We start from the raw sequence: 25,018 nt of genomic DNA, 5'->3' as shown, positions 1-25,018 counted from the left end.
GTACTTACAAGCGCACTTTTTTTGGGGAAAAAATAATTTATTTAATAAAAAAAAATAAGACAACAGTAAAGTTAGCCCAATTTTTTTATATATTGTGAAAGATAATGTTACGCCGAGTAAATTGATACCCAACATGTCATGCTTCAAAATTGCGCCCGCTCATGGAATGGCGACAAACTTTTACCCTTTAAAATCTCCATAGGCGACGTTTAAAAAATTCTACAGGTTGCACATTTTGAGTTACAGAGAAGGTCTAGGGCTAGAATTATTGCTCTTACTCTACCGATCGCAGCGATACCTCATATGTGGTTTGAACATTGCTTTCATATATGCGTTCGCTTCTGCACGCAAGCTTGGCGGGACAGGGCGCATTTAAAAAAAATTTTTTTTTCTTATTTTAACTTTTATTTTTATTTTTTTTCACTGTTCTTTTAAAAAAAAAATGTGTGTCACTTTTATTCCTATTACAAGGAATGTAAAAATCCCTTGTAATAGAAAAAAGCATGACAGGTCCTCTTATATATGAGATATGGGGTCAGAGAGACCTCACATCTCATATTTACACTAAAATGCAATTTAAAAAAAAATCGTCATTTGAAAAAAATAAAACAAATAAAATGTCCCACTAAGAGCTATGAGCAATGACTTGGAGACAGGTGGGGGGGCTGGAGGCGCTATCTTCCCCTCACTCGTCTCCTTGTCAGGCCAGGGACAGGTCCAGATCGCCGTCACGGACCTGCCTCCTAACTTTTTTAGCTGGCTCCTAGATTCCAAGCAAATTTGTCAACCCCTGTTCTATACTGTGTACTTGTCTCTATAAAAAGCACTGAGTCTGATTTCTCTCTGCTGCCTTATTCCTCCGTTATCTGCCTGAGTCAATTCTGACAGCCTTTCCCTGTTCCTAGAGATAATTGGTGATCAGAGAGAGCCCCAGCACACAGGCTGTGATTGACAGCCACAACTGTGCATGTTTTCCTGTACAGTGAGGGGGGGGATGTGTCCCTTCCCTCCAGGCAGGGTTCAGATCTCACCTCTGCAGTGTGAGACTACAGGTTCCCACCCCTTGATTTTCAGAGCTAAGATATTCTGTGTAAAATGTGTTTTGGAAGAATGTAGGAAAAGAGGAGGGCTGCACTTAAACAGGTTCAGCCTACAGAATGTAGGAGGACTGATTTCATGTCTAGATATCATCAGATGCTAGTCACTTCACTGGGCATAGGTAAGGGTTTTCAACCATGTTAAGCTTTAATCAATATAAATCTAAAATTAATACAGTTGGCGTTACTTAATTGTTTCTCTTCTTTTTATTTTTTTATTTTACAGCTTTGTCTAATTTGTACCTTATGTGCTGTGTTTTGGGTAAGTTTTTTTTATTTATATATATATATATATATATATACATACAAATGCAATCAATTTACTAATGTGCTTTAGACACCAAATTAAGAAGTGGTGAGAAGTTAAATCAATATTAAACTATTTATTATGTTTGGGTTACCAACAATGCTTTTACAGCAACCTAAATAAGCCTTATCACCAGAAGATTTGTCATAAGATTATATATGTATTTAATATATTTTAGGTGTGATGTAAAAGCCTTCATTGTGACATTCAAAAGCCTTTGAACTACTGCTGCATAATCGATTAGTTGGTCGATTATTGTTTCGATTAATCGCACAATAACCTTAAAGGGTGGTGTATAGTTTAGTTAATATATAAAGTTTTTAAGAAAAGAATTTATTCTTAAAATGGTGTTCCATACACCAAACAAAAAAATGCTTAAAATTCCCCCAAAAAAATAAATTGTAACTCACCTCTAAATGCCTGTTGCTAGGGGGTCCCTCGTAGTCTGCCTCCTTCAGTGCCTGGGATACTGACGTTACTTCCCCTCGGCACAGGAAGGGCTCAGCTCTGCCCCCTCCCTCCTGTCAATCGTCTGGGACACGTGACAGGTCCCAGATGACTGCGTGGCCAATCAGCGCGCAGCGCCGCTCGTGCATGTGCAGTAGGTGCCCGGCTGGGAAGCCACAGGTGGGTGCCCACAGTTGCAATGCCGGCGCCACCGAGAGGAGGGGGGGGGGGGCGAGCGACTGTGTATGTGGTTTTTGTTCAGTAATTACATTCATTTTAAAACTGAATGTTAAAGCAGAACTCCGGGCAACATTTTTTTCCCTGTCCTTTTTGCTGATTTCCTACCTTCGCCAACTTTGCCATCCATGTTGCTGAACTCGCTGAAAAACAGTTATTGCCTGGTGATATCCTATTTGTAAGAATGCTGGCTTCTATCCCTCTCCTAAGCTCAGCCAGTGGTCTGACATGTCCAGTTTTAGTTCTCTGTAAAGCGAGCAGGCATGAAAGCAGATATATTGTGGGAGGGGTGGGGGGGTCTCACAATCCCCGGTCTGTGCCGCCCATGGAAGAGGTGTCGTCCTTCTTTCTCCTCCCTCCTCTTCCTTTGCTCCTGCCAGTCACTGCCCCTCAACTCTCTTGCCACCGCCCGCCTGCTATCTCCCTGCAGAGTGGGAATTATCATCAGTAATCACTTGAATGACACAGCGGGGATCTCCCACGGTGTCAGGTATTGTATAGGAGAACACCAAGCATTGATGTCCTGCTTGTATTGTCCTGCTTGTATTTGAACAGTGCACTGTCCATCAAAATAATGGCGGCAGGCGGGGCATCAGCGCTCTGTGTTCTCACATACAATACCTGACATGACAGGAGATCGCTGCTGTGTCATACAAGTAATTACTGATGATAATCCCGACTTTACACTGATGGTCCCTGACATGGTGATCCCTGACAAGCGGCACTAGTGAACCCTGACATGGTGGTGCCTCGCAAGTGGCACTGTTGGTCCTTGACATGGTAGTCCCTGACAAGCAGCACTGGTGGTTCCTGACATGGTGGTCATGGTTTTTAACCACTTGACAATCGTAAGATTTTACCCCGTCCTGGGAAGATAATTTTTTGCTGTTTGGCACTGCACTGTTTTTTTGACAGTAAAGTTTATTTTGTTGAAAATCAAAAAACAAAGAAAAAAAGAGATTACAAACAAAGCAATGACAGATTGGTAAATACAGTTCTTGCATATTGTTGCATGTCACATGGTTCTTGTGGATATAAAAATAGATATTGTGTTTCAAGAGTTGTATGGGTGAATGAACATCCGTTAGGATCGCGTACCAATAGATGGAGGGAACAAATGATAATACAAATAAGCAGCTATCCTACAAAGAGAAGGGGGAAGGAGAGAAGAGGGAGGGGGGGAGAGGAAAGCAGGCCCATGAGCAATCACCCCTGGTTTCTTGCCATGGTCTCAACTACATGCGTCCTTCCAGTTCGACCAGATTTTGTCATATTTAGCTGGACAATTTCTGCTTTCGTATGCAATCTTATAAAGTGGTAAGACTTTTATTGTGCTGTGCCATGCGGATGTCGTAGGTGGTTCCACTCCCTCCCATCTCAGAAGGATTTCTCTCCTAGCGTAGAATAGGGTGAAGGTCATGCATAGTTTGGTGTATCTGTCCCCCTAAATGTTGCCCAGATAACTAAGGAGGAAGAGGAGAGGGTCTAGTGATATCCTGGTTCCACAGACCTCAGTCAGGGTGTCCGCCACTTCCTTCCAGAATGGGCAAATTTATTGGCAGGTCCAGACCATGTGGAAGAAGGAGCCCCACTCAAGGGAGCATCTGGTACACAGCGGGCTAAGGGAGGGATATATATTGGAAATTCTCTGTGGGGTATATGCCCTGTGTAAAAACTTTAACTGTATGAAACGGTCTCTAGAGGCAATCATTGCGGGGATATACATCGAGACAATGTCCTCCCAAATTTCCTCATCAAAGTTAGGGATATCACTCCCGAAATAAGAAGCCTCTCAATTGAGTCCAACTCCAGAGTGACAGGGTTTGGGAACTGCGATTTGAGGGCATGCCAGAGCTGGCAGTATCTAAACCGAAAGTAGCTGGGAAGGCCATAGGTCTGTTTCATTTCCTGGAATGTCACGATTTTACCATTCAGCATTACATGATTCAGTGTCAGAACTCATTTAAATGAGGAAGGAGGGTGTTGCCCCATATAGGGGTGTGGAGGGAGACAGTCGACGGCTTAATCCCAATTGCCCTAGGACACTGCCACACCCGTATGACAATCCTCATAGGCTCTGTTACCCTATGATGTGCCTTACATTCCCTGAAAACCAAGTTGGATAGTGCTGCGTATGACCCTAGGATTGCGACCTCTAGGGTCACGGCCGAATTCTGTTTAGGCCGGGAGAACCACCATCTAACCGTCACCAGGACCGCCGCCCAGTAATATGACGGAGTTTGGAAGGGCCAGGCCTCCACTAGAGAGGGGAAGATGAAGGATGCATCGTGCCACCTGGGGGGGGGGGGCGCCCCGCCCACACGAAGTTGGTTACAATTCTGTCAAGTTTCCGGAAAAAGTCTGAAGAAGTATAGCAGTTTAGGCAGGTATATAATTTTAATTAATTTTCCCCTACCCACAGGAGTGAGAGGGAGATTGCGCCAAGTTGGTCAGTTGATCCAACACCGGGAGGACGTTCCTGGCCAGGTAGCCCCCCTTTGTGGGACCAATTTTTACACCTAAATATGTGAAGTCTTCAATCCAGCGTAGAGGAGTGTGAGAGTCAGTACAGGGCAAAGACGGATGAAGTGGGAAGAGAACCAATTTATCCCAGTTGATACAGACTCCTGAATATCAGCTGAAGGCATCAAACTTGGTCAAAGCGACTCTTAGGGAGGTGGAGGCGTCCGCCAGGTATAGCAGGGAGTCATCTGCATATAAGGATAATTTTTCTTCTAGCGGGCCTATCCTAATGCCTTTGATTTCAGAGTCCTTCCTAATGTGAGCAGCCAACGGCCCCAGGGCAAGGGCAAATAGGGCCAGGGAGAATGGACATCCCTGCTGGGTTCCCCTCCCTAAGGAGAAGGGAGCCGACAGGGTCCCATTGGTGCATATGCGGGCTCTAGGGTGTGCGTATAGCATCTTTAGCCATGATAAAAATTGAGGACCAAAGCCAAATCTAGAGAGGACCATCCATAGGTATCCCCATTCGACCGAGTCTAAAGCCTTCTCGGCGTTGAGTGATGCCACCACCCTGGGGCTGTCTGGGTTTGCAGCAGCTATTTGGGTATGCAACCGACGGATATTTATATCTGTGCCACATCCTGGCATAAAGCCGGTCTGGTCTGGATAAACCAGGGCTATGATAACAGTGTTCAGGCGATTAGCCAGGACCTTGGCAAATAGCTTGGTGTCAACATTTAGGAGGGAAATAGGGCGGTAAGAGGAGCATAGGGTAGGGTCCTTGCCCGGTTTGGGAATGACTACTATAACTGCATCACTCATCGAATCCGGGAGGATCCCAGACTTCGACGCCTGAGACAGTATTATCTGCAGTCTGGGGGACAATTCCTCAGTGTAGGTCTTGTAATATTCCACCAGAAACCCATCCAGGCCCAGTATCTTGCCTGCCTGCCTGCATCATCTTGAGTGCCTTCTGTATATCCTCTACCTTAATGGGGGCATCTAGTTTCTTCGCAGAGGTTGAGGTGGAGAACTATAGAGCTGTTGATAATAGGCTGCAAAGCACTGGTTGATGTCTTGTGGGGCGGAGAGAAGTATACCATCCTGAGTTTGGATTTGGGCAATGGATGTCTCCCCGGACTGTTCCCTGCCAGGAGGCGCCCCGTCCTCTATCCCTGCTCAAAGATGCGCTGAGATTGATGGAGTAATTTCTTCTGTGTTAAGGCAGTGCACAAAAGGGCCTGTTGGGTCAGGGATTGAAGTGCTGGGGGTCATGGTGTCTAACATACAGGCCCTCTTGTCTATTCACCTCAGCCTCCATCCCAGTAAGCTCAGCCCTGCGCGCCGCCCCCCCCCCCCCCCATCGCAGCTATGATTGATTGGTAGTGGCTCCTAGATGAGGCCTTGAATGCTTCCCAAACTGAGTTTTCTGTGGCCGTCCTCGGGTTATCCTTCCAGTATTGTCATTAAATTTGGACTCCACCTCCTTGTCTGATATCCAGAATCTGCATAGTCTCCATAGTCTGTCAGAGGGAGCCATCCCCAAGTCAAGGGATAGGAGCAACGGGGCGTGGTCTGAGATTCCCCTAGGTAGGATAGTGATGTCCCGGACTCTGAGGAGGACAGGCGCCGCCACATAGGTCAGGTCAATACGTGAAAAAGATCTGTGGGTGGCTGAGTGGCAAGTAAAGGACTTGATTTGAGGATTTATTTTCTTACATCAAGGGGCACAGAGCCATAGTAATTACTATGTGGGTTATATCGGGCCGACAGGTGCTGGACACTGGCACGCCCCTAAAGGCGTGTACTCCCCTATATAACCCCTTCCATTACTGGGATGCCTCAGTTTTTTCGCCAGTGTCTAAGGTTTTGGGCACGAGTAAAGATGTGCTGTGCTGAGCTCCATGGGCAGTAATCCTTGATGACGGCCAGCCATGCTGACCGGCTTCGTTTTGATGTCTTTTTCATGGGCTAAATGAATGGTACCCGGGCCTCATGATCCGAAGAAACTAGGTTTTGCTTGCGAATGCTTCTCTTTGAGAGCTGGGTCCTGGGATCCAGTGCTTTTTGGTAGTAAGGCCATAAAGTTTTCCTGGCAGGGTGCTGTCACAGGTCCAGGATTGTGGAATAACCTGAGAGTTCCCCGGTTCATGAAGGTTTCCTTTAAGGTCTTGGAGCCTACCGTGAAGGGTGAAAATTGGGTTTTTATTTCTGATAAAACCCTGCTGTGAGGATAAGGTAAGGGAGATTTTCTCAGGAATTTCTCCTTCTATGTATAGTGTTGTCATGTCTGTGTCACCACTGAGGGCTGTATTGAGCACTCACCGTCCTGGCGCTGGAAACAGCAGAAGCCTTCACTCTTCTCTCCTTCAGCCAGCACAGAACCTATGGTAAAATAAAAGAGGCGTCTGGTCTCTTCCTGCGCTCCCCACGTTTTTCCTCTTCATGCACATGCCTTGTTTGTTTTTTTTAGGAAAAAAACATTTTTTTTTAAAAGGGCAGAATGCGGCCACTCGAAAAAGCGGAGGATTTCCACCCCACACCATGCTGCAGATGCCGCTCGCGCGGGAAAATGCTCTCCTTTGAAAAAGGAAGAGGGGGCGTGGCTAACGGCATCAGACGCCGACCACATATCCAGGAAGTCTTTAAAGCACTGTGAATGAAGCTAGTGCCTGGCGGTGGAGGGACAGAGCAGAGAGGTTGGCTGGATCAGGTTTGGTGACACAGGCTTTTCCCTTTGACACCCTGTACTGTAAGAAGCTGGGATTAATAGCAGCTATTGTGCTGTACTATAGCCTAGCAAGTTTACATTATTTTGCTGGTAGTGCCTTTGCTTTGTGCTGTAAGCTATGAGTGGCAAAGGGACCAGGAACTCCTCTAAATGAGAGGGATACAGCTAGTCAGATTGAGCCATCAAGGGTAGGACACTTCAGTCCCTGTATATATCATACAAACATTTATTTTTTTTTCTTCTACCATTTAAAATTTTTGAAAGAGGATTAATGCTGTGATGTCTCTCCATAGTAGTACTAAACATAGCAGATCCCCATCTAGTCCTCAGGGCCCTTTTGTTGAGGTGCAGGAGGCTGAGGATCAGGTAGATATTCCCAAATATTGGAAGATAATTATTTTTCCTCTTCGGAGGATCCTAACAGAGAGGGAGTAGCCTCACAAGTCAGGTGCTTGTCTACTCCCTTACTTAACCCTTTTGTTGCCTGCAGAACAGGCTCTTGAGGTATCTGCCTCTAATTAGGTTAATTTGAACCTCCCCCACCTGGGGATGTTTTTTCCTATTCATGCATAGCTTATGTATTCTGAATGGGAACATTTCTATGAAGAAATGGGAGGTTCCAGCAATTGATGCTGTAATCACCTCCGTGAGCAGAGTCTCACATGTCCAGTGGATAATGCACTGATGTTTTTTTGTTCCTTTTTAAAGAAAAGATGTATTTTGCAAGATGTATTCAAAAGGTTAAGGAACAGTTCGTGGAGATACCTGAGATTCTGCCTGATCAGCAGGCCCTGCAATGGGCTGGTGTATCTGACGCACTGTATCTCACAGCAGATGCTATGAAAGACTCTATTGTTTAAGCCGTATGGCTTATGCTTGGATTAGTGCATTCTCCCAGAGTTCTGTGGCTGAAATATTAATCAGCCGAAGCACCTCCTATTATGATTATTTTTATTAATATTAATATTATTATTATACAGGATTTATATAGCGCCAACAGTTTACGCATTGTTTTACATCATTAGGGCAGACATTACAATACAATTCAGGACAGGGGGAATCAGAGGGCCCTGCTTGTTAGAGCTTACAATCTAGGAGGGAGGGTCAAGTTATACAAAAGGGTAATAGCTGTGGGGGATGAGCTAATGGAGAAAATAGTGCAGTTGTTAGATGGAGGCAGGATAGGCTTCTCTGAAGAGGAAAGTTTTCAGGGATCGCCTAAAAGTGGATAAATTTGGAGACATTCTGACAGTTTGGGGTAGTGAATTCCAGAGGATGGGCGAGGCTCGGGAGAAGTCCTGGAGGCGGATATGGGAGGAGGTGATCAGGGAGCTAGAGAGCAAGGGGTCTTGGGAGGAACGAAAAGGGCGATTAGGTTGGTATTTTGAGACTAGGTTAGTGATGTAGCTGGGGACAGAATTGTGGATGGCTTTGTAAGTAAGTGTTAGTATTTTGAATTTAATTAGTTGGGCAAGTGGCAGCCAATGGAGGGATTGGCAGAGAGGGGTAGCAGACACTGTGCGGTTTGTAAGGTGGGCGAGTCTGGCAGCAGCGTTCCTGATGGACTGAAGGGAGGGATAGTCTATTTAAAGGTAAGCCAATGAGGAGGGAATTGCAGTAGTCAAGGCAAGAGATAACCGGGGAGTGAATAAGTAGCTTTGTGGTTTCATTGGTTAGAAAGGGACGTAGTTTAGAGATGTTGTGGGGGGTGAGGCGGCAAACTTTGGAAAGTGATTGGATGTGAGGCCGAAAGAGTTCAGAGTCCAGGATAAAACCTAGCACGCTGACTTGTGGGGATGGGTGGATGGTTGTGCCATTGCTCTTGACAGAGAAGTCAGGGGAAGAGGCACGCAGGGGAGGAAATATAAGTTTGGTTTTGGACAAGTTGAGTTTGAGGAAGTGGTGTGACAATTTAGTGATGTGTGAGTTGAGGAGTGGAGAGATAGATTTGTGTGTTAGCGTAAAAATGATATTGAAAGCCGTGAGAGGCTGACCCAGGGAAGATGTGTAGATTGAAAATAAGAGGTCCAAGAACAGAACCTTAGGGGACTCCGACAGTGAAGGGAAGAGGAGTGGGGGAAGTAGAATTGTAAGTGACACTGAAGGTGCGTTGGGATAGGTAGGATGAGAGTTACTGAAGAGCACAGTCATGGAGACCAAGGGAGTAAAGTTTTTTTGAGGAGGAGGGGGTGGTCAACCTTGTCAAATGCAGCTGAAAGATCCAGAAGTAGGAGTACAGAATAGTGTCCGTTGGTTTTTGCAGTTAGTAGGTCATTTGTGAGTTTTAAAAGAGCAGTTCCTGTGGAGTGTCGAGGGCGAAATCCAGATTGAAGGGGATCAAGAAGGTTATTATTAATGAGGTGGTCACTCTGTTGTAAACCAGGTGTTCAAGGAGTTTAGAGGAAAAGGGGAGCAAGGAGATAGGGCGTAGGTTAAGATTGGTAGGGTCCAAGGACGGCTTTTTAAGTATGGGAGTGATCAGTGCATGTTTTGGAGCATTGGGGAAAATGCCAGAGGTTAGGGAGAGATTGAAGATGTGAGACAGAGAGTGTAGGATAGAGTCAGATGGTGACTGTAGTGTTTGGGAGGGAATAGGATCCAGGTGGCAGGTGGTTAGGTGGGCATTAGAAAGGAGTTTAGCAACTTCATCTGTAGTAGCAGTTTTGAATAAGGGGAGTGTCAAGAGTACCTGTTGTAATGGGGTCTTAACTGGGGGAGATACCTGTAGAGTGGAGATTTCATCACGGATTTTATCAATCTTGTTTTTGAAGTGATTAGCAATCTCCTGGGCAGTGAGTGAGTCAGTGGATGGAGGCGGTGGAGGACGAAGTAGAGAGTTGAAGGTAGAGAAAAGTTTGTGACTGGACGAGAAGGTGTTAATAAGAGTTGTAAAATAGGTCTGCTTGGCAGTGTGGAGGAAAGAGTAGTATTTTTGGAGGGCAGATTTGTATTGGTTGAAGTCTTTGAGAGACTTGGTCTTGTGCCACAGACGCTGAAGAGCGCGACTCCGCTTTTTGATCATTTTAGTGTCATCTGTTTGCCAGGGTTGTGGGGGTCGAGGCCTGATTCTGCGTGTAGCGAGGGGCGCAAACTTGTCCAGGGTGGAGGACTGGGATTTAGTTTAGCTGGAAGGGGCTTGGTTGGGGCAGGCCAGTGGAGAGATTTTGTCATAGAGGTGGTCAGTAGCAGAAAAGAGGAGGGAAGAGTTGAAGTTGCGAAAGTTTCTACGGGTGATGGTTAGGCGTTTGGAGGGAAAGGTGATGGAAGACAGGGAGAGAGAGAAACGAATAAGGTGATGGTCGGAGAGAGAAAAAATATTATTTGAGAAGTTGCATGGAGTGCAAAGGTAGGAGAATACAAGGTCAAGGGTGTTGCTATCAGAGTGAGTAGAAGCCTGTACCCATTGCTTCCGGTCAAATGAAGAGGTTAGACTAAGAAGTTTAGAAGTAGCAGGAGTGTTTGTATTAGCAGGGATGTTGAAATCACTGAGAAGGATTGTGAGAATTTCTGAAGACAGAAAGTATGGTAGCCAGGCAGAAAACTCATCAAGGAAAGTCGATAATGGTCCAGGGGGGCGGTAGATCACAGGAATTATTTGGGAAGTAGAAGAGAACAGACGTATACAGTGAGCATCAAATGGTGAGAGGGAACGAGAGGGAGGGGAGTGAATAACCTGGAATGTGCTTTGGGGGGATAAGAGGAGTCCCACTCCACCTCTCTTGCATCCATTAGGCCTAGGGCAGTGAGTCCAGTGAAGGCCTCCCTGGGAAAGGGAAGCAGGAGAAGGGGTATCAGGTTTGTGGAGCCAGGTTTTGATGAGAGCAAGTAGATTAAAGGAATTAATGACAGAGGTCATGAACAGCGACGAGTTTGTTGCAGACAGAGCGAGTGTTCCTGAGGGCACAGGAGAGGGGGAGGCTGGCGTTGGGAAGAAGAGGAACGGAGACAAAATTGCGTAAATTGCGACTACTGCCAGAGGGTGTAGGGTGATGGTGATGGGTGTGTTGTACTTTGAACCCGCAAATATTATATATATATATATATTTTTTTTTTTTAAGGCAGAGGCCCTACAGAATAAATTGGTGTGTGTTGCAATTTCTTTTGTCACACGGTATTTGCGCAGCAATTTTCCAAACACATTTTTTTTGGAAAAAATACACTTTTTTTGAATTTTAATGTACATAAACACAATATATTCCCAATTGTTTGGCAGAATATAAAATATGATCCTACACCAAGTAAATGGATATCAAACCTGACAGCTTTAAAATTGCGCTCACTCGTGCAGCAGAGACAAGCTACTTTGCATCTTTAAAAGCCTTTACAGGTTACCACTTTAGATTCACAGAGGAGGTCTAGTGCTAAAAGTACTGCCCTCGATCTGACTTTTTCTGTGATATCTCAGATGCATGGTGCAATTGCTCTTTGCATACAAAATGAGACCGATGCTTGCACTCACCTTTGCCCTTGAGCACAGGGGGAGAGGGGTGCTTTAATTTTGTATTTTTTTTATTTAACTTTTTTATTTTATGTATACACTGTCCCTTTCTTTTCTTTATTTTTTCATCACTTTTATTATCACAGGGAATGTAAATAACCCCTGTGATATCAGTAGGTAGAGACAGGTACTTTTTTAATTTTTTTAATGTTTGGGTCTATTAGACTCTAGATCTCTCTTCTGCCCTTAAAGCGTCTGACTACACCAAGATCGATGTTATCAGATGCTTTTCCAAATTAAAAATGGCGCTAAGACGAGCAACGTACCAGTACATTGCTGGTCCTGGTAATGCATATATGTAATGTTCTTTATTAATGCAGCCTGTGGGCTGAACAAAAAAGAGAATCTAACAGATTCCTCCATTCACATAGATGTGGATGAAGAAATCTCTGCCAGAAAAAGTGTGTGGTATGCCCACCATTAGAATATACCACCCTGCATCCAGCTACTTCTAATGATGGGCATACATGCAATGTTGTTTTTTTTTGTTCAGCCCATGGGCAAAGCAAACAATGGTTAACCTACAAAGCAAACAATGGTTAACAATAAAACACGGTAACAACAGTAAGAACAGAACTCAATAAAATAACTCTTTTTGGCTTTTACATTTTTTAAAACTTTTTTTGTAACTTTTCTGTAAGTGAAAAAACTGTAAAAAAAACAAACAAAACTGTAAACTTTCCAGGATAGGGTCTCTAAAAATTTGATTGCCAGTTTTCTGACAATTAAACATCTTTCGAGACCTTGTGTAAATGTGTGCCCTAGATTATGCAGTGCTGTACCCTATACTCCACCAGTGTGTGGTAGAGATGGAAACAGTCTTTGAGGTAGAGACCAGGTTGGCCAGGAAAGGAGGGACAAAAATAACAGGTGTCACTCTTATATCCACATCTACTACAGACACCTCCTTTTTGGGGTGCTTGTTGGGTAGGGGAACCAGGGAGGACACCCAGAAAATACCTCTCATGCAGCCGGCTCACTGCATCTGGATTGAGAAATTGTGCCACAGCACTTTCTGGATAAAAAAGGGCTGTGATCTCTTCCTGAAATTTTAGGAAGGGTCCACTTCTTCCTGACACTTTGTATAGTACTATAGTAGAGGTGCACTGAAATTTGGGCCGCCGAAAATCATCTGCTTAAAACTGTTTTTGTTGGCCGAAACCGAAAGGGGGCGGGATCCGACCTAGGTACCGCTCATTGTAGGAGTATCATCCTGGCGTGCCCAGTCCTCCACCCATCCCTCCTCCTCTTCCTGCCTCAATCTCCGTATGTGACAGCTGAATTACACAGACCACAGTAACAGTGTCCAGCCTCCTGTGATAGACTACACACTGATCCAATGGCGGGACATTGAATCAGTGTGACGTGATGACAGGAGATAAGACGTTGTTACTACGGCCTGGGCAATTCAAATCCGCTTCATGATACATGGAGATTGCCGCTCTTATCTGGCCGCAGACCTTAGCAGGGACCATTATTCCATCATCAGAGCTATCTGTCAAGGTGCTGCAGCTTTCTACAGGTTCGTATTCTGAGCCTGATTCAGACAGTGAGGCTTCCTTATCGCTCTCATCTGTCATGCAAAGAATCCTGTAGGCCTCTTCACTAGTGTACCTTTCGTTTGACATTTTGGTCACTAAATTTACAGACACCTAGTGCAAACTCACAGGTAAGCACCTAGCTGATCGAGGAGTTAAAACTTTATTAGGGAATTATGTGGTGGGTACCCTGACACTGTCTGGGCTGCTGCTAACACTATCTAGTGTCACCAGTGGTACTAATAAAGTGATCAGTAATAAATCTGTACACTTTACCTAATGACACTGTGACATGGAGTGAAGAGGGTTAACTGGGGCGCGATCAAGGGGATAAATGTGCCTGTCTAAGTGATCTGGTTTCAATGTAGTGCTTTGTACTCACAGTAGACGCTATCTCTTCTCAAATAAAGTATGAATTAAGCTGTGGCGCTAAAACCTTTTCTAACAAATATCCTGGTGTCAAAAAGGTGTGTAGAGATCTAATCCGTGTAATAAATAGATGGCCCTGTTTATTGCCCCGGAAAATAATATAAATAAATACTGTGAATTGATGTGAAATGTGTGGTCTCCTGAGGACCACCTTATAGGTGGTACCTACCAAATATTATATATATACTTCTTATAAATGCGTGTTGTGTAGAAAAGACAATTTTTTCCTATTGGCATGCAACTCAAAAAGTACACATGTGTTATAACCAAAGAATAGTGAAAATATTTCATAAAAATGTAAATAAATAAACCATATATGCTAAGTGAGAGAGATCATATGCAAACCACAAGCCACTATATTAGTGGTCTGTAAACTGTGCTCTATATTATGAGTCCCAAGAGTGACAGTCCAAGAACAGCAAAAACAAAAAGAATTCTTTCAATGCCCAAACAAATTTTTTCAAATCGCATCACACAGTTGCTCGAAAAAACGCATAAAGTCTCTTCAAGTAAAAAGGGTAGACCAAAGTGACTAGTGCAGAAAGGTTAGGAACAATCTTCTCCGGTGCGCCACTCAGTGTCAGAGAAATAATTGCGCTCACCAGACAGAGAACCCTGAAAGGGTTAGCCGAGCAGTCACAGTATAAGCCACTGTGCAGCTTTCCTTGGGCTCTGCTCCTGCTGTGCTGGGGGAATGTTCGCCCTTTTGCTTCCGCAAATAGTCCGTTTAGCAAGTGCATGAGGGAGGAAACAGAAGTACAACCATAGTGCAACACTGTTTGTTAACGATTTATTTATCTAAAATCCAAACTACTCACAATATTTCATAAAACAATTCGCCTTTGAAATGGCTGCGCTGGCGTTGCTGCCTGTATAGCAGTATGAGGTGCACGTCCTATCTCTTCTCACACTGGTCCTGAAAAGGACTCCAGGAGAGAAGAGGCTGTCATATCCTGTGCCTGTTTTTTGTAAACAGTCACATGTTGTTCTGTGATTTGTCAGAACCGATCAGCAGGTCCAGACCAAAAATCATTGGCCTGGACCTGAAGACTGGTCGATGCTAATCACAGCACCGCTGGTCAGCAGGCACGTGCGAGTGTGTGGACGGTCCGCAAGTCATTTACACAATTTGACCAGAGCAATATGATGTTACCATAGTATTATTGTACAGCCATGGCCAAAAGTTTTGAGAATGGCACACTTTTTTTTTTTTCACAAAGTCTGCCGCTTCAGGGTTTTTAGATCTTTTTTTCAGATGTTACTATGGTATACTGAAATATAATTACAGGCATTTTATAAGTGTCAAAGGCTTTTATTGATAATTACATTAAGTTTACGCAAAGAGTCAATATTAGCTGTGTTGACTCTTCTTTTTCAAGACCTCTACAATTCGCCTGGCATGCTGTCAATCAACTTCTGGCCCACATCCTGACTGATGGCATTCTTGCATAGTCAATGTTTTTTTTTGTTTTTTTGTTAATCCGCCTCTTGAGAATTGCCCACAAATTCTCAATGGGATTAAGGTCTGGAAAGTTTCCTGGCCAAAGACACTTTTGCCTTGTAATTGCTCCATAATTCTGGAAAAGGCATTGTTTGTCACCAAACTGTTCTTGGATAGTTGGCAGAAGTTGCTCTCAAATGTTTTTGTACCATTCTTTATTGATGACTGTGTTCTTAAGCAAAATTGTGAGTGAGCCCACTCTTTTGGCTGAGATGCAACCCGCACATGAATGGTCTCAGGGTGCATGTTGACATTACACAGAACTGATGGTAGCGCTCACTTTTTCTTCTCCGGACAAGGTTTTTTTCGGATGCCCCAAACAATCTGAAAGGCAATTCATCAGAGAAAATCATTTTGCCCCAGTCCTCAGTAGTCCAATCCCTGTACCTTTTGCAGAATATCAGTCTGTCCCTGATGTTTTTCCTGAAGAGAAGTGGTTTCTTTGCTGCCCTTCTTGACACCAGGCCATCCTACAAAAGTCTTTGTCTCACTGTGCTTGGAGATGCACTCACACCTGCCTGCTGCCATTCCTGAGCAGGCTCTGCACTGGTGGTGTCCCGATGCCACAGCTGAATCAGCTGTAGGATATGGTGCTGGCGCTTGCTGGACTTTATTGGGCACTCTGAAGCCTTCTTCACAAATGCAGTGGGAATGTTTTTATGGGATTCATTTAATTTTCATGGCAAAGAAGGACTTTGCAATTCATGTGATCACTCTTGAGAACGTTCTGGAGTATATGCAAATTGCCATCATAAAAACTGAGGCAGCAGACTTTGTGAAAATGATTGTGTCATTCTCAAAACTTTTGGCCACAGCTGTACTACTCTGGGGAAGTGATCAGTAATTTTTTTTTTTTTTTACACTTCTTTTTCATGACCTCTACAATTCGCCCCTGGCATGCTTGCTTAACCACTTCTAAACCCGCTCATAGTCATATGACGTCCGCAGATGGGAATCTCCCATCCTGAGCGGGCATCATATGATGTCCTCAGCTTCCCGGCGGTACAGGGGGCGAGCACCCGCTTAGTCACTGAGGAGCCGATGCACGTGCCTTGAGAAAGCGATGTCCGCCGGGCACCCACGATTGCTTGTGACAGAGCAGGAACATGGATCTGTGTGTGTAAACACACAGATCCATGTCCTGTCAGGGGAGATGTGACAGATCGTGTGTTTCTAGTATATAGAGGAACACTGATTGGTCTCCTTCCCTTGTCAGTCCCATCCCCCCACAGTTAGAACCACTCCTTAGGTAACACATTTAACCCCTTGATCGCCCCCTAGTGTTAACTCCTTCCCTGCCACTGACATTTATACATTAATCAGTGCATAGTTATAGCACTGATCGCTTTATAAATGTCAGTGGTCCCAAAATAGTGTCAGACGTGTCCGATCTGTCCGCCACAATATCAGAGTCGCAACAAAAATCGCAGATCATCGCCATTACTGGTAAAAAAAAAATATAATGATAATGCCATAAATCAATAACCTATTCTGTAGGCGCTATAACTTTTGCGCAAACCAATATACGCTTATTGTGATTTTTTTTTTTGTTCTGTCTTAACTGAGAAATATTTTTTTTGTAAATGGGGATATTATAGCAAAAAGTAAAAAATGTTTTTTTTTTTTTTTCAAAATTGTCGCTCTTTTTTTATTTATAGTGCAAAAAAAATGCAGAGGTGATCAATTACCACAAAAGAAAACTCTATTTGTGGGAGAAAAAATATAAAAATGTAATTTGGGTACAGTGTTGCATGACTGTGCAACATAATATAATCTTCCTATTTCCTCTGTATCATAAGAACATGTGTCCCTGTGCTTGTGTAGTATAAAAAATTGATCTGTAATGATATAAGCCCTGCTCCGGGCACACAACTCTTTGCTCTGCTCTCTTCTGTCTTGGCTCACAGCTGCAGTTGGCGGGGCCGAGCCGCCCCGCTGACATCAGCTGGAGAGGCAGGCAGGAAAGAGCAGAGAGAGCTGATGATCAGCTGGGCGCTGTGAGCTGTTTATATAGGTACAGAACAGTGGAGTTTTTACATTACACAGGGACAGATGTTCTGATACAGAGGGCATAATAAGATTTATGATAGGTAAGAGAGGAGCAGGAGGGGGGTGGCCCAGGTACGTGTGGGGGGGGGGGGGGGGGGGACAGAGGACACAGGGACACAGATCTGCAGACAGGAGAGCTGCAGCTGATGGAATCGCGCAAATAGACCACAGTATCAGGGGCTTTTAGGGTATACAGGGTGCCAAATGACACTGCACAAACGCTGTGCTGTATAGCACGCTAAGGGAACAGGATTAGGCTTTTTTTTTTCTTTTTCGGTTAACAAATGCTTTAAAGCAATTAATTTCTTTGCTATAAGCAAGTACATTACTAAATTGCATCAAGTAATTCAGTGTTTTTTGTTGTGATTAGCTGCGATTGGCCACAACCGATCACATGGCACAGAGGGCTGTGATTGGTCCAGTCTGTACCATGTGATTACTGTGACCAATCATAGCTGGCAACACAATTGTACACAATGGATGGCTTGAAGGGAAGCCACCCATTGTTTACAACTGTCATATGACTTGCTGTGATTAGTTACAGAGGTCACATGGTTCTGGCAGGGATCGGTACAGTGATCCGTCAGCTGTGTCGCAGCACGACCCAGCGAGGACGTCCTGTGACAGTGATGGCGAAACCTTGGCACCCCAGATGTTTTAGAACTACATTTCCCATGATGCGCATGCACTCTGCAGTGTAGCTGAGCATCGTGGGAAATGTAGTTCCAAAACATCTGGGGTGCCAAGGTTCGCCATCACTGTCCTATGACATCCACCCAGGTCGACAAGAGTCCCGCCCAGCCGCCATATTGCTATATGCTGGGTGGAAAGTGGTTAAAAAAGGCCAGGATTCTTTCCTAAATACACATAATATACATGGATACTAATATTTATAGGTAAAGTTGATCTAGGGAGCATCCAATTGCCTCTTGAGGGATCAGGAAGGATTTTTTTTGCCAGCTAGAGCAAATTGGATCATGCTTTATTGAGATTTGTTGCCTTCCTCTGGATCAACTGTGGGTTGATTGTATTTTTTCCCCCCTTCTATTGGTTGAACTGGATGGACTTGTGTCTTTTTTTCAACCAGACTAATGCCTAACGAACTATGATTCTGTTTGACAGAAATAAAAGGGTTAATAGTTTATTTTTATTAACACACTAGAAATTAAATGAACAGAAGAGAAATCCAATTCAAATCCATCTTTGATGTGACCACTCCTTGTCTTTGAAACAGCATACATTTTAGGTGCAGTTGCACAAAGTGTTTGAAGGAACTCAGCAGATGGGTTTGTTCCAAACATATTGGAGATCATCTGTGGATGTAGGCTGCCTCACATCCTTCTGTCTCTTCGTGTAATCCCAAACATCCAGACAGACTCGATGTCGAGTGCTCTGTGTGTGCCAAGCCATCACTTCCAGGACTCCTTGTTCTTCTTTACACTGAAGATTTTTTTTTTTTTGTTAATCAAGTACTTTTTATTGAAAAGTTTTTCTTTTGTACATACAAGACACAGAAAACATTTAAACAAAACCTATAATACACATATCAAATGTCTAATTGGTGCACCACCTTCCTAACCACCATAATACACAAGAACTCACAATGTTTATATTAATAAACATCATTACTTTTACTTATTATTACAGTGTAATACATTATTTAAATACAGCTTACAATTGTATTTTCTCTCTCACACCAGTGTGTATTTTTATCTACATCGTCAACCCTCAATATTAACAATAATATAATACGGGGCACTTTGGATACATTGATCCAAAATAGTGGGGAGGGAGGGGGGGGGAAGGAACAATAGATTGCCAGTTTTCTTTTTCAGTGGTAATTAATCCATGCAAGGAAACAGACTATGAAAATCAATATTAAAATAATATTAAACTGTCCCTGGAGGGCTGCCAGTTCCAAGTTAGAAATGCACAAAAACTCTGCAATAGACAAAGGACAAAAGAACAGCGCCCTCTAAGTGCAGTAAGAAAACTTAGTTTAATAAAAGTAATAGGTTAAAATCCACTCACAAAAGTGTTTTTACAAATGGGCATGTAGTGTCATCTGCTCATAACGATCAAGTGAGTAGGATAGGGTCCGGTATGGATACCATAGGAACATTATACAAGAAAAAAAAGAGAGGAACGGAAGTGAGGGTAAAAAGAGGAGTTGAAGACGGGTTATATGATGCTATAGCCTGGCCTCTATCTATATAGCCAGCTATATGATAGAGAAGGGGAAAATGTAAATACAGAAATGCAGCAAATTAGAAAATGGGCAGTGGTGTAGAGTTATCATGTGGGAAGGAATATGTATATAAGTAAATAAATTGGGTCTCGAAGTATGAGGAGCCTATTGTTATTTACTGAATACATATATAAATGAACACAAAAAAAGAGGAATAATGAAAACTGAAGGTTTAATAGGTAATGATTATTAGAAAATTATTAATAGTAATTGTTAATTAATGATAATTAAATAGGTGATGGAATGGAGGTTATTCAATAGGAAGGGATAGGATAATTGATAAAAAATAATAAAATCACGATAGATGGTAGTGTTGATGTCAGTGTTCCAGATTTTGGAATGCATCCATCATACAAATGATACGAAGTGGAGTACTGAATGCATGGATATGGATGAGGATGGAATAAGGGAAATAAGCATGTGTGAAAATACTAGTGTCATCCATACTAGGTAAGGAATGTAAGATCAAAAATTAACGGTTAATCGGGTATACTGGCATGGGCGTAAATGTGTATGGATATACAGAGGGTCACGTATGTACATGTGTTAACTGTACATGTGTTACTGGACATGCAATTGATAACGGTACATGTGTTATTGAATTGCAATTGGCACATGCATCTATCAAAAGTGATTATCATTGATAAGTATAGACTGAAAAAGCTGGTAGGTCACTGTGGACTATATCTTAATTTATCATCATAACAGGGTGTTGATTTCTATCGTTTCATTTAGGCCTCCAGGGGATAAACTGTCCAGGGAATAAATCCAATAGTTCACTCTCACAGAGTCTTTTGTAGTGTTCTGCAGGGGGCAGGGTTTTGGGAATGGACTCTAGTATCCACACCCGTAGTGCCAGGGATGATCGGTTATGAAGCCACAAGGGCAGGTTAAGCGATAGATTACAAATTTGGAAGAGCCCATAAAGAAATCGGGTATTAGATATTGTTTTCCTTTGTGAGAGAAGTCCTTCTGTCTGTATGACATGAGCACATGTTAGACACAGGGGTTTCCTGCACTGGTACATACTTCTGATGTTAAATAAGGTTAGGGCTGTACTGGTCGTAAGATGGGACAATTTTAGCTTGCTAGGTGCTATTCTAGCCTTGATGTTTTTGGCTTGTCTATAGGTGATTAAGGGACAATCACTCACTGTAGCTGAGGATCTTCACTTAAGATTGACCAATGTCTTTGGAAGATCTTTTCCATCTTCTTGAATTTATTATGAAACTGTGTGATGAACTGGATATGTTGGGGATTGTCTGTGGGTGTAGCCTCTTTGTTAACATTAACCTCTTTATGGAGGTACTGTTGGAAAGCTTCTATGATCTCGTCTGGGTATCCTTTCTCCTTAAACTTTGTTTTGAGTAACTCGCTGTGAGATATATAGTCTTGTTCCCGAGTACAATTGTGTTTGAGCCTACAGAATTGACTTCTGGGGATGTTATTTATCCACCGAGGATGATGGCAACTCCTGTAATGTAAATGAGTTCCCTGACATGGGCTTGATATAGTTCTGTGCACAAATGGTTTTATTTTGGTGAAATAGTTCCAGGTCCAAGAAGGATAGCTTGTTGCTATCCGTTACGGAGGTGAAGGACAGTCCCATGTTGTTGTTAGTGTTGTAAGAAATCGGGGATGATCGAGTCAGGACAATCCCAGATAATGACCACATCGTCAATATATCCATAATAGACCAGATGGGATGCATAAAGGTTGTTACGATGAATAAATGTGCCCTCCCATTGTCAGGTTGGCACAGCTAGGGGCAAAATTTGCCCCCATAGCTGTGCCATGGGTTTGGATGTGGAACTGGCCATTAACCTTGAAATATTTTTGTGTTGGACAAAATTCGAGGATATCCAACAAAAATTCTGTCTGACGTGAATTTAGCAAAGGATCTTGATTTAAAGTGGAAGTAAACTCCCCTATCGTTTTCAGCCAAGGAAGCTGCCATCTTTGCCTCTGTTTAATCTTCAGCTGCCACGGTGCTGCACATGTGATCCGTTATGACACCAGCCATTGGATGGTTTGACAGTTTGGTTGAGAGCACAGCCAATGTGCAGTTGGTATTCCCGGCATGCCCGGAATGTAACTGGTAAATCGATGGCTTTATTCCACTTTAACCACTTAACAACCGCCCTATAGCCGAATGACGGCTACAGGGCGGTTTCTTAACTCTGGGAGGCCGTCATATGACGTCCTCCCAGAATTCCGCTCTCGCACGCCCCCTGGGGCGCGCACTCGAGAGCATCCATGACCGCCGGGTCCGCAGGACCCCGCGCATCACGGATCACGGTAAATGGGCGCTCATAGCGGCCGTTTACCACGTGATCGCTCCGTCAAATGACAGAGTGATCACTTGTAAACAAACCGGCGTCATAACATGATGGTTCCTCCCTCCCCCTCCCTGTACCGATCGAAACAGCGGAGGGGGAAGAGATCGGTATCAGCAGCGATGTGGGCTGCATCTGCAGTGCCCACATCGCTGCTCACCGAAAATGAACCCCTCAATTCCCTGCCAATACTCTGCAATACCCTGCCATTACTCTGCATTATTCTGCAATACCCTGCAACACTCTGCAATACTCTGCATTACTCTGCAATACCCTGCATTACTCTGCAATACCCTGCAATACTCTGCAATACCCTGCAACGCTCTGCAACACCCACCAATACCCTGCAACGCTCTGCAATGCTCTGCAACACCCGCCAATACCCTGCAACACTCTGCAATGCTCTGCAACACTCTGCAATGCTCTGCAACACCCACCAATACCCTGCAACACTCTGCAATGCTCTGCAACACCTGCCAATACCGTGCAACACTCTGCAATGCTCTGCAACACCCTCCAATATCCTGCAATGCTCTGCAACGCAATACTCTGCAACGCCATACTCTGAGATACCCAGCCATAGTCGGTGATACCCTGCAATACCCAGCCATAGACACCCCCCCCGCCGCCCTCCGGTGCTTCTACCGACTCGCCAATACGATCAAATCCAGAATCTTTTTTTAAATTTATTTATTTTATTTTTTTCAGGTTTCCCAGCTTAGAGGTGAGATGTGGGGTCTTATTGACCCCTTATCCCACTGTAAAGAGGACCTGTCATGCCATATTCCTATTACAAGGGATGTTTACATTCCTTGTAATAGGAATCAAAGTGATCAAAAAATTAATTTTTGGGGAAAAAAATGTCAAACTAAAATAAATAAAGTAAAATGAACAATAACATATTTTTTTTTTTAAAGCGCCCCTGTCCCCATGTGCACGCATGCAGAAGCGAACGCATACGTAAGTCCCGCCCACATATGAAAACGGTGTTCAAACCACACATGTGAGGTATCGCTGCGAACGCTAGAGCCAGAGCAATAATTCTAGCCCTAGACCTCCTCTGTAACTCAAAACATATAACCAGTAAAAAAAAATTAAATCGTCACCTATGGGGATTTTTAAGTAGCGACGTTTGGCGCCATTCCACGAGCCTATGCAATTTTGAAGAGTGACATGTTAGGTATCGATTTACTCGGTGTAACTTCATCTTTCACATTATGCAAAAATTGGGCTAACTTTACTGTGTGTTTTTTTTTAGCACAAAAAAAGCATTCGAAAAATTGCTGTGCAAATACCGTGCGAGATAAAAAGTTGCAACAACCACCATTGTATTCTCCAGGGTGTTTGCTAAAAAAACATATATAATGTTTTGGGATTCTATGTAATTTTCTAGCAAATAAATGATGATTTTTACATGTAGGAGAGAAATGTCAGAATTGTCCTGGGTGCTCCAGAACGCCTGATGGCGCTCCATGCATGTTAGGCCTCTGTATGTGGCCACGCTGTGTAAAAGTGTCACACATGTGGTATCGCCGTACTCAGGAGTAATAGCAGAATGTATTTTGGGGTGTAATTTGTGGTATGCATATGCTGTGTGAAAAATAAACTGATAATATGACAATTTTGTGAAAAAAAAAAAAAAAGTAAAAAAAATCTTGATTTTGCAAAGAATTGTGGGAAAAAATACCAACTTCAAAAAACTCATCATGCCTCTTACTAAATACCTTGGAATGTCTTCTTTCCAAAAAGGGGTCATTTGGGGGGTATTTGTACTTTTCTGGCATGTTGGGGTCTCAGTACTTCAGGTGTGATCAATTTTTAGATATTGGCACCATAGCTTGTGGACTCTATAACTTTCACAAAGACCAAATAATATCCACCAATTTGTACTTATTTTTACCAAAGATATGTAGTAGTATAAATTTTGGCCAAAATTTATGAAGAAAAAATTACTAATCTGCAAAATTTTATAACAGAAACAAAGAAAAATAAATTTTTTTACAGAATTTTCTGTATTTTTTCTTTTATAGCACAAAAAATAAAAAACCCAGCGGTGATTAAATACCACCAAAAGAAAGCTCCATTTGTGTGAAAAAAAGGACAAAAATTTCATATAGGTCCAGTGTTGCATGACTGAGTAATTGTCATTCAAAATGTGAGAGCACCGAAAGCTGAAAATTGGTCTGGTTATTAACCACTTGCCGACCGCCTCACGCCGATGTACGTCATCAGAATGGCACGGGCAGGCATAAGCACGTACATGTACGTGCTTTGCCTCCCGCGGGTCGGGGGCCCGATCGGGCCCCCGCCCGGTGCCTGCGGCGGTCGGTTTTCGTTCGGGAGCGATCCCGGACGAGGGGACGGCCATTCATTCATGGCCACCCCCTCGCGATCGCTCCCGACGAATGGAAATCCCCGGTGACATCACTTCCTCTCCTGTAATGTAAACACAGGAGAGGAAGTGATGTATTCTCTCCTCCGTGTCGGTATTTTTCGTTCCGACACGGAGGAGAGCGGATCAGTGAGTTGCACCAACACATCCCACACACAGTAGAACATGCCAGGCACACTCACACCCCCCCTTTACCCCCCGATCACCCCCCCAATTACCCCTGCCCCCCAGTCACAGTGACACCAATGTCATTTTTTTTTTTTTTTTTTTTTTTTTTTGCATTGGTGTCATTTGTGACTGTAATAACTGTTAGGGCAGTTAGGGTTAGCCCCCTTTAGTTCTAATGTACCCCCCTAACCCCCCCAATAAAGGTTTAACCCCGTGATCACCCCCCGTCGCCAGTGTCACTAAGGCTGGGTTCACATTGCAGCGGTTTATGAGAACGAATGTGATTCGCACCGCACTGCAGTGCAAATCACATCCGATCTCTGTGCGATTCGAGTTCAGCCATTCGCCGCACCCGCCGCACCCGCCACACCCGCCGCACCCGCCGCAAATTCGCACGGGACCCTTTTTTTGGCCCGCAGCAGAATCGGATCGCATGGGTGTTCACACCATGCGATCCGAGTTTGCAGATCGCACTGCGATATGCGAACTGATCTGGGGGTGTCAGTAACATTTCACTGACACTCCCAGCAGTTCGCATAGGGCAGTGTGAACTGCCGCCGGGAGGCATGCGATGCGG

The 25,018-nt window shown here is 43.8% G+C and overlaps 1 protein-coding gene across 3 annotated transcripts in view; it reads left to right on the top strand.

Moving 5' to 3' along the window:
* The window catches only part of SFT2D1 (SFT2 domain containing 1), a 576,004-nt gene that overhangs the window by 369,764 nt on the left and 181,222 nt on the right, over window positions 1–25,018 (top strand). For 2 of the 3 annotated variants that reach the window (XM_077486539.1, XM_077486537.1), the window contains one exon: window positions 1,324–1,359. The exons of the other annotated variant lie outside the window; for it this stretch is intronic. In XM_077486539.1, coding sequence (XP_077342665.1) covers window positions 1,324–1,359 — 36 coding nt within the window. The remainder of the gene's footprint in view (window positions 1–1,323; window positions 1,360–25,018) is intronic. 3 annotated transcript variants of the gene reach the window in all.

Source organism: Lithobates pipiens, unplaced genomic scaffold, assembly GCF_037356315.1.
Source record: "Lithobates pipiens isolate NorthernLeopardFrog02 unplaced genomic scaffold, aLitPip1_a1.2 Scaffold_18, whole genome shotgun sequence".
In the NCBI taxonomy this organism is placed as follows: domain Eukaryota; kingdom Metazoa; phylum Chordata; class Amphibia; order Anura; family Ranidae; genus Lithobates; species Lithobates pipiens.
The sequence above is the reverse complement of the archived record's forward strand: the minus strand, read 5'-3'. Positions and strand labels throughout refer to the sequence as shown.